At 33.2% G+C, this 10,962-nt stretch overlaps 1 protein-coding gene across 1 annotated transcript; it reads left to right on the forward strand.

Annotated features, from left to right (window-relative positions):
- Nucleotides 1-8,865: 8,865 nt before the first annotated feature.
- LOC112757648 (uncharacterized) lies at nucleotides 8,866-10,140 on the forward strand. Its single transcript, XM_025806201.1, has one exon. The coding sequence runs from the start codon at nucleotides 8,866-8,868 to the stop codon at nucleotides 10,138-10,140; it is 1,275 nt and encodes a 424-aa protein (XP_025661986.1).
- The last annotated feature ends 822 nt before the right edge of the window (nucleotides 10,141-10,962 follow it).

Below are 10,962 nucleotides of genomic sequence, written 5' to 3' on the forward strand. Positions count from 1 at the left end.
AAATTCAAGTTTAAGTATTAAATGGAGAGTTTGCCAATCTAAAATAGTACCCCATTATCTGCATGAAGATTTTGAATATTACTGATCTCTTTGCCATTGAAATAATGACCATCAACTTTAGAAACCAAGCATCCAAGCACATTGGTCACAAGTCTTAAGAATCCATAACTGGCTACACTAAATCTACATACAAGATACAATAACTAATCCTCATAATACAAAACATATACATCAATACCAACAAAATAAGCATAGCAGGTTGTAGGTTTACAATTTTTTTTTATCACAACAGCTGCTTAGAAACTCAACAGACTCAGGAATATCGGGATTAATGAATAACCTAGAGACATTTATCACATTCTGCAGGATTACCCCACCTGCATGCAAGAATCCTACTCTATTAACCTCAAACCATATTTAAATTAAAAGCTCAAAAAATAGAAAAGTAAATATTAGAGTAAAAAATCGATGAATATGCCTGAAACTAACCTTCAATTGCTTTGATTTTAAAAGACTCGAGGACAATCAGCGGATATCTTGGATATTTTTGTAAGTTATCATATTCTAACAGATCACAAGCATTTCCAAACACATTGTATTGTAACTTTTTGCTGAACAAATAAGTTTCAAAAGATCAAAAGGATCTAACTATATATTTATTGTTATAAACATAAAGACTGGAACAAAAAAAAATAGAATTAATAGAAGATAAGTACTGATATGGGAAGAAGTCAGAGAGATATTACCCATCACTAAAAACTTCTAGCACAACTGCTTTGATCAGCTTCCCATATGATGCTACATCTCTTTCTTTTCGAACACCAGTAATGATCCCAATAAAGTCTAATAATTAGATTCAAACATATACAAATTTGAATCAGAAACCACACTTTTTAAAACATAATACTATGATTCTAACAGGGAAGAGCAAGAAACTTGTACGAACTAATGAGGAAATTGTCGTCCTTTGTCCTTTGATCAATTTCATCTATTGATGTAAAACACAAACCCGAATGTAGTATCCTTAGAGATACCACAGAAACAACAGAGGTCTTGCATTGGAACAAAAGTCTGAACTGATGTTTCGTCACTCTGTTCAAACCAGTGTTTGGTACAACTGTAAAATGGGTCATCAAGTACACATCCCCTTCATTTAGAGACACAGCAAAATTTGATGTAAGCTGATCTCTAATAGTTGCTTGGATCTTGTGTAACTGCAGTTGAAAAAAAATGCTTCATATTTTGAATTTATTAACTTATTTAGGTATCCAAACAGCACAAAAATATTTGATTAAAAAAATAAAACAACAAAAACATATCACTTTGCAACTAAAAAAATTCCCTTCTGCATATTTAAAAAAAAAGTTGCAACAACTTAAAGAAATGCTAACATCAAATAAAATTGACCTTCTCATCCATTAATACCATATGCAACAGATTTTGAAAAGGATCCAAAGCAGGATTCTTGTGGTACCACAACTTTACAACTTTAACATGCACTTTCCATGATTCTCTCCACAGAGTGATTTTCTCCACCAGATCAACACGGTTATTCATTCCCAACATATATAGGATAAGAACACCAAAAAGGAGAAAATATAGAGAGAAAAATTCAGAACTAAGATGAGAAGATAAACAGATGAGTTGGAGTTATAAACTCCCGAACTTAACAAACACTAAAGCTTACAATGTAAGCTTCACATATGGGACAGAGATAGACTAATAGGCATATATAGATTGATATGGCTACACACAGTGACGGATCCAAAAAATTTTGATAGTGGGGGCAAAATATATATAACATGAAAATAATTTTTATAATAAAAATATTAAGTTTACATAAAAAATTAGGTATCAAATTATCTACTATAGATTTATGTATAAATATATATATTATTTAACTTATTTTTAATATGTATTTTGTATTTTAAAATTTGTATTTTAAAATTTATTTTGTAGAAGTGATTATTTTATGTATACGTAGTATAATTATTGTTATAATTATATTTTGTTATTGTAAAATATGATTAGGTTTCAAAATATCTAATTACAAATTAAAATACTAAAATGGTAATTTAAATAATAACATATAATTTAAAATTTAATTTTTTATATTTTATATTTTGAAACCTTGACAATATAATCAAAATATCTTTTTTTTGTATATGTTGTTGAACAATCATTTAAAATTCAACTTTCATACAATTAGCTCTTGATGATATTCATTGTTGAAAAAGTTCATTCAATTAGTGTAGTTATAAAAAACTAAAGCTAATTTCAAAAGAAGAAACACAAATGGATAGACAATATTCTTTCGAGTCGATTTCTAAAAAAGAACAACAATCTTATTTAAATTTAAAAATTCATCATTATAATAGACATCTAATATGAAGTACCCAAATTGACTATTAAGCGTCGAAAGTTGAATAAAAAATTATTGTGGGGTCAAATTTAATAATTTAGTGGGGACAAATAAATATTATTATTATATACTACTCAATAAAATTTTAAATTGTAGTGGGGCGCTTGCCCCCACACCGGTAAGAATAGATCCGTCCCTGGCTACACACATCATTTAGGAAGATATCACAAGTAACCAAATACTCATGGGAAAAGAGAAAAAACAATATGGGAAGAGGCCTCTTCCAAATTACCAAATACCTAACACATATAGTTGATTTGACAATTCACAATAAAGCAAAAACAAAATTTTATCAGTCAACTATACCTACCATTACAGTTAACTTCAGCCCAATAGCACAAAGAAAATTATATAATTTATAATGAGAAAACCCCCAACAAGAAAATTATTTCACACAAACACCAAGAGCACAAACATAGGACAGAACCATTGATTTACAAAAATAAGTAACAATCACGATGATTAAATCAAAAACCAAACAATTCAAAATTAAAGGATGAATCCAGAAAAAAGTAACAATTAACACACAAAAAATGAAACTGGAGAAGGAATCGAGAAAGAGATTGAAAAGGAGGAGAATGGAACGATAGCCCACATATATCTCTTGAACGGTGGTGGCAACGTCTGCTATCCAAAATGGAGAAATTGAGATGGAGAATGAGGTATGATAGAGACAGAGAGACAGAGAAACGTTGGGGAGAAGGAACAGACGCGACGAACAGAACAGCACCCTCATGGTGGGATTGAATGGAATCGCAGAGATACCCATAGCTTCTGTGCATGTGGCCAAATCCGAGGATAGAAGCCGAAGCCTCAGTTGAGGATGGGGGTGGCGACATGGTGCGTCCGATGGAGATTGGGTTAGGGATAGAGGAGATGGGGTGAGCCAGTAACGTGGTTTAGGGATCCCTAATCAAGTGAAACTGATGAATTTTACAAAAAAAAAAATTAGAATAACTCAGATTATTTCACTTTAATTACGTTTATGCTTGGACTGAGATGATTATATTAATAAAAACAAAATCCTGCAACAAAGTGTTGTTAGACTGATAGTAAAAAAAATTATCCATACTTTTAAATATTTGATTTTTTAATTGTATACAAATTCAATGTATTAAAAAAAATCTGAATTAATTTTTTTAAAAAACAAATATTTGGTTCATCTGTTAAAAGAGATACGTTTTAAGTAAAAAGAAAAAAATAATAAAATCAATTGAGATCTGGATAAATTAACCAAATTATATAAAGAGATGCCAAGGAAAATTGATATATGACATTATAAAAAAGTTACTACTAATAATATATTTATTACTTAAATATATATGTTAGAAATAACAAAAATAAAATAAAATTGTATGGATAGAGTCTAATTCAGATTAAAATCAAATTATTTTATGACAGATTAAAATCAAATTTGTATTGGTATCATCTAACTGTTTTTTCTATAAAAAGATAAATAATTGTTTTTTATTAATAAAATGGTCATATTTTATTTTTATTGATATATTAACAATACAGTTTCTTTCTGTTTTTTTTTTTTTTGGAAAAAATAATATTAGATTTAAAAAAGTAAATAATCAAGTTTTTTAATAAAATTTAATATTTTCAAAACCACATAGTGAAGTAACTTTTTGATATTAGATAAAATAACTGTATTAAAAAAATGGCATTTTAAACAAAAAAAGGAATCAAAATAAAATATGAAAATATGAACCATCAAATTTATCCACTAAAGAAGAGTGTATCTTTTAAATGAGCACAACAATTATGTGCTTATAGAATATGCCATATTTATATAAACCATTAGATTATATTACATAGAAATCAAAGATTAATATAAAAGAAGAACATTGATAGACTCTAATAAATACATAACATTTTAGTGCATAATTAAGTACTTTAAATGTCAATACTCTAATACAAAATCTTTTCTAATACAAAGAATTTGTATCAAATTTTAGAGTGAAATAATATTAAACTCGTCCAAAATTATTTTGAACTAAAATAAAATATTTAAAATATTAGACATCAAATTAGAATTTGGTCTAAATATTAAAACCAAAATAATAATAAAAAATAGAAAACAGAAGGCACCAAGAAAAATTGATACATAAAACCTGGATGATCATTTTAAAATAATTATGATTGATGATATTTTTTCTTAACGGGTAACTATTAAATTATTTTTGAATAAATTTTTACGTGTTCAACTATTAAAAATTAAATTAGAAAAGTATATTCTAACTTATATTTTCTTATTTCTTACAAATTATGTAAACATGTGACAAGGAAAATTGATACATGACATTATAAAAAAGTTACTACTAATAATATATATTACTTAAATATATATTTTAGAAATAACAAAAATATATATTTCAGCACGACCGCTTATGCTCAAAAGAACCGAAAAAATGTAAAAAAGGATAAAAATTAAAATAGGAGAGGGGCAACCAAGATCCACATCACAGTGAAAAGTATAGCACCTCATCGAGCGAAACTCTTTGAAATCATCGCTTTTGACCAGACAGCTACAGAGGAGAAGCCTGGTAAGTGTTGAACCAGTATTCTCCATAACCGTCACCATTCATCGGTCCAAACCCGTCGCCGGGGCCGACTGGGTTGAAACCTACGGTCCTATTGGGAGAGCGACGTGGCGGGCTTTGGAAGCCCCGGCCGCCAGAGCGAAAGTGCATGGGGCTCAGACAAGAGTTGTGGTACGTCATCAGAGAATCAGAGAAGCGAGAATGAGGCCTCGAAGAGTGACGGTGGCCATGAGAAATATAATTTAATAATGTAAAATAATTTAATTTCTTACATTATTTTATTAAAAATAGTATAGTATAATAATTAATTTTAATAAATGAAAAATATTTTTATATTCATTTTAAAGTAAAAGATTATACTTGCCATTTTTAAAATATTATGTATTAAAATGGTGTTAATGTATATATATATACTAATATATTCTATATTTATAAAGCGTATGAATACTCTTCTTTCATAACATCCTTTAATTTTCATTTAATAGAATCTAATGGTTCATAAAAAATGGTGCATCTAGTGCACACAAAATGGTTGAGACGATTCTAGACATACCCCAAAGAAGATGTCCCTCTCTAAAGAAAACGTAGACCAAAACAAAAATAAAAATTACACAGATAAGATTGAAAAATATAACAAAAAACTACATTATATCTTATCAAAAACTTCCTTAAATACAACGTTTTCAGTCCTGGTAGGATCAACTAATCCTTCATCACAAAGTAAAATCTTAAGACCATTTCTATTCCTAACTCGGGAAAGAGCTACATAAAGTTGACCATGACAAAACACAGGACGACGCAAGAACAAACCGACTGTTGATAATGTCTAACCCTGGCTTTTGTTGATTGTCATCGCAAACGACAAAGAAACTGGGAATTGACGGCGTTGGAATTTAAACGGTATAACCGTATCACTGGAAATCAAATTCATTCTGGTGATAAAAACTTTATCCCCAACATTGCTACCAACTAAAGAAGATATACACACCAACTAAAAAATCATAATCTTGGGTCATGTTCAGCAGCTCAAAAAAAGGAAACATGTTGAAACAAGTCTTAGGGATAACATCTTCATCAACAGCTACAACAGTGATTCGGTGAAGGAAAACCAATTTGAATTCATGAGAAGTTGCTCTATAACTACCATGATTTGACACAATAGTAAAGTATGCCATTCTAAAACTTGACCTTCAACTATATGATCCCTAAACCTATTAAGGAGTGGTTTCTTAACTGTAGCTTGAATTTTTCCACACTGGAAATCCAACAAAAGAGCAAAATCAGATTAGTGAAACACATAATTTAAAGTTGAAAACTTAAAAAACAACAACTAACATCATATTTAAAAGAGAAGCTAATAGGGGCTAACATGCTCATCAAGGAGAATCATCTCCATTGAGTTAGGAACCTCATGGTTACCAAAAGAGGGTACAACACAAAGTCTTAGAACCCTAACTTTCAGCCTCCAAGCCTCTCTAGGAGGATGCATCTTAGAAATCATATCAAATGGAGGAGGCATTGCAGTAAAAAGAAAGGAGATAAATAGAGTTGATGAAATAGATCAAAATGTAAACAGAAAAATTCTGAAATAGATAGAGCTTAGGAGGAAATAGAACACAGCAGAATGTTTTTGTATTGATTGTGGTTCACCAACCATCCTTTTATAGAAAAAATCCAGGACACAAGCTCACCTTTTTTAATTCAAATTGAGGATGGAAATGGAGGGAAAACAAAATCTCAATTCATATACATCTCCATTCAATGGCATAGAGACAACTAATCATAGGAGCAAAACCTGAACCAACACAAAAATAGGAAAAACAAGTGAAACTTCCAAGAAATTAAGAAATAGGGACCAAAAATTGAGATATCACACCATACCTACTACAGTGCACCTACATGTCATTGGACCATAGGGAAGGCAGTCATCAACTATCCCAAACAATGATTCTACTCATGGCAATGAGAGTTGGTAAATGTGTTAGGTAGGGATACATTCGAAACAGCAGATGAATGAGAAAAAAAAGTATAGACAAACATCAATAAAAATCTGTCAATCACATCAACATTCATGAAATGGATGAGATTGAAACCTCATACCTTGATAATGATTCCCAAATTTCTAATGAAGAATATATAGCACAACCTTATTATGTGTGGAGAACACATTTTCATGGAAAGACTAGCTGCTAGATAGATTTTACTTTGGATAAAGAGGTGTGCTAGTTAGACAAACAATACCATGAAGCCATTTTACTGGCACAAGGCCATTCTTTTCTCAATGAACCTCTTAAGTTCAGGGCAAAGAGCTGTATGTACATCCAATGGCTGAAATATAAAATAATTTTTCCACAAACAACAAAAAAATGTAATGCAATTCAGTTGAACTTAAAAAATAAATAAATGACCAACGGACTCTACATCAATTTTTGTCAATCACATCATCACAAATAGAATAGATTAGGTACAAAACCCATTCCTTGATAATGATTCACACAACCCACATGCAACTAGCAATTCACTTTAGGTAAACTTAATGGATTTGTTGAACATACCTTAAAAAAAACAAAGATTCATCAATGGGATTATTGAATCAGAACTGAAATCAGAATGCAAGAGTTGAACAGGAGTGAATGGAATTGGGAATGCAAAACTTGAATGGGAGTGGCACAAGCATATTCCTTTATCAAAGAAGGAAACAAATTCATGACAATCAGCTCTACTTCTTTGCAAGAGGTGAAATATACAACAATTTTTGCATAACCAATAAAGGATTGAAATGCAACTGAGTTGACCAACAAAAGGTTTCATCAAAATACAAATAAATCACTATGAAGCTATCAATCAATTCCTATCAATCACATCACCACTCATCAAATAGATTAGATAGAAGCAGTGTTTTTAAATGGCGGTTATGGCGGCGCCATAACGGTATGGCGTGGCGGGTTTTGACCCTGCCGCCATTTACTCGGCGCCGCAATTGCGGTGGCGCCATGGCGGGACGCAATCTGCATGGCGAAAATGGCCTGGTTTTTTCAGGTTTTTCAAAAAAATTTAAGGGTGGTTTGGGTAATTTAATAAACCTAAGTCAGATCCCACTAACCACTAACCCTAATTTTCAGCCCCTCATTCAAAAACTACCTCCTTTTCCTCTTCTTAAAAAAAATCCCTCTCTTCGTCTCTGTTCTCTCATCCCTGCGACCCAGATTTCTTCACCACGCTGCCATCCGTCTAGCCGCCCGTCGCGCCCCCTGACGCGCCGCTCGTCTCTGTTCTCTCATCACTATTGCTCATCACCTGTTCATCACTGCTGGTTCGTACGTGTTTTATCTTCTCTGCTCCTATTTTTTTCTTTTCTCTCTTCCCTGCTGCCCTTTCTTTATCAATAATCAGTGTTAAACTTCTCTTCTTCCATTTTTTTCTATTCAGTATACTATGTCCACTTCTAGACAAGCCCTTGATTCTAATGCCCCTACCCCTGCCTCTGCTGGTCTTATTGTTGGTGCTGCTCCTGTTGATCCCGCTCCCGCTGCTCTTGTCTGTTCTAATAGAGTTGACCTAGGCTGGAAATATATTAATACGGTAGAAGAAGGAAATACCAATGATACCGTATGTACTTTTTGTGGAAAAATTATGAAAGAAGGCATCATACGGGCAAAAGAGCACTTAATGATCAAGCCTGGAAACATTGCTGGATGTAAAATGGTTCCAAAAGATGTTGTTGCTGAATTATGGGAGTATTACCATCAGAAAAAAGGTCGAGGAAGACAAAATGCCTCCCTGGGAAGCACCGAATAACAGAGTGTCAATGCTAGGGAACTTGACTTAGAGAGTTTGGGGTTCGGATTGTCGGAGGAAGATGCTCAAGGGATTGATGAACCTCATAATCCAGCTCCAATGGCAGCAGCTAGAGGGGGTGCAAGTAGTGCTAGAGGGGGTGCAACTAGCATGAGAGGTCCAATGGACTTGTTTGTTAGAAGACCTGAAACTGCCATTACAAGAAATAAAAGAGATAAATTGAGGCAGCAGAACATCAAGGAAGCATGGAATAAGGAAGCAGTTCGTAGAGTTCATCGATACATAGCACGGTGGTTCTACCAAGCGGGGATTCCATTGAACCCAGTAAAGTTGAAGAGTTTTCAAGAAATGTTGTGGGCTGTTGGAAGCTTTGGTCCTAATTTACCTGCTCCCAGTTATCATGCTCTAAGGGTTCCGCTGCTTAATGAGGAGTTGGAATACACCAAAGGATTATTGAAGGGTCTTAAAGAACAATGGAAAAAGTATGGTTGCTCTATTATGTCAGATGCTTGGACGGATAAAAGGCAAAGGAGCATTATCAATTTTCTTGTAAACTCTCCTGCTGGGACAATATTTTTGAAGTCTATTGATGCCTCTGATTATGGGAAGACGGGTGAAAAAATGTTTGAGCTTCTTGATGGTATTGTTGAGGAAATTGGGGAGCAAAATGTTGTTCAAATTGTAACTGACAACGGGAGCAACTATGTTCTAGCCGGTAAGTTACTGATGGAGAAAAGACCGAATTTGTTTTGGACCCCGTGTGCTGCCCATTGTTTGGATTTGATGTTTGAAGACATTGGGAAGTTACCATTAATCCAAAAAACCATAAAAAGTGCCATTTCTTTGGTTAGCTTCACTTATAGCCACTCTAGCACTTTATCGATGTTGAGACAATTCACAAATGGCAAGGAATTGGTGAGGCATGCAGTCACCCGATTTGCCACTTCATTTCTCTCTTTGAAAAGGCTTTATAAGGAGAAAGGAAATCTAAGAAGAATGTTCACTTCGGATGAGTGGGTAAGGAATAAGTTGTCAAGGGAGGCAAAGGGGAGGGAGGCAACAAAGATTGTTATTAGGCCTTCCTTTTGGAATCATGTCAAGTACACTCTTAAGATCATGGGGCCTCTTGTTGGGGTGCTTCGACTTGTTGATGGAGAGAAGAAGCCACCAATGGGTTATATATATGAAGTAATAGAGAAGGCAAAGGAATGCATCATGAAAATATTTTCTAATGATGTGAGCAAATATTCTGAAGTTTTTAAAATCGTTGACAACAGATGGAATTGCCAACTTCATCGTCCGTTGCATGCAGCTGGTCATTTTCTGAATTCGGAGTTGTTTTATGATAATCCTCGCATTGAGTTGGATTTATAAGTTACAAAGGGGTGGTTTGAGTGCATCACTAGATTAGTGCCAAGTATAGCTGTGCAAGAGAAGATATTGGAGAAGCAAGCACTATATAAGGCTGGCTATGGACTTTTTGGATCATCCTTTGCAAAATCTCAGAGGAAAAATCTTTCACCCGGTAAGATTGTTATAAATTTTACAAAACTTTATAAATTTAGTTCGATTAAAGGCTTAGACAAATTTATTTTAATTTTATAGTATTTTGGTGGCGGACATATGGGCATGAAGCTCTAAATATGCGAGACCTTGCTATCAAGATCTTGAGATTGACTTGTAGTGCTTCTGGATGTGAGCGCAATTGGAGTATATTTGAGCATATTCATACTAAGAAAAGAAATAGGCTTGATCATGAAAGGATGGAGAGTTTGGTCTTCATAAAGTATAACCAACAACTCATCGAGAGGTACAACCTTAAAGATGAAGTTGACCCTATTGCACTCAATGACATTGATGAGTGTAATGAGTGGTTAGTGGGAGAAATTGGGACTGCCACCTTTCGAGATGATGATAATATGGATGATGATGCTGATTTGGTTCATCAAGATGACAATACTTTAAGTTGGAACCTTGTTTTTGAAGCAATAGGAGGACATGAGCCTACGACATATACTAAAAGACAACAAAATAGAAAAAGAAAAGAACCTGCAATTGCAAGAGGTGGTGCAAAGGGTGGACCAAGTGGGTCTAAGGCTTCAAAAAAAGGAAAAGGAAAAGCAGTAATTGTGGAAGAAGAAGAAGAACCAGAATTTGAAGATGAAGAGAATTCTGAAAATGAAGAAGAACAAGAAG

Source organism: Arachis hypogaea, chromosome 16, assembly GCF_003086295.3.
Source record: "Arachis hypogaea cultivar Tifrunner chromosome 16, arahy.Tifrunner.gnm2.J5K5, whole genome shotgun sequence".
Lineage (NCBI taxonomy): Eukaryota > Viridiplantae > Streptophyta > Magnoliopsida > Fabales > Fabaceae > Arachis > Arachis hypogaea.

Excerpts from the sequence above, each read along its gene's own strand:
- LOC112757648 (XM_025806201.1), top strand. The coding sequence starts at position 8,866 with ATGGCAGCAGCTAGAGGGGGTGCAAGTAGTGCTAGAGGGGGTGCAACT.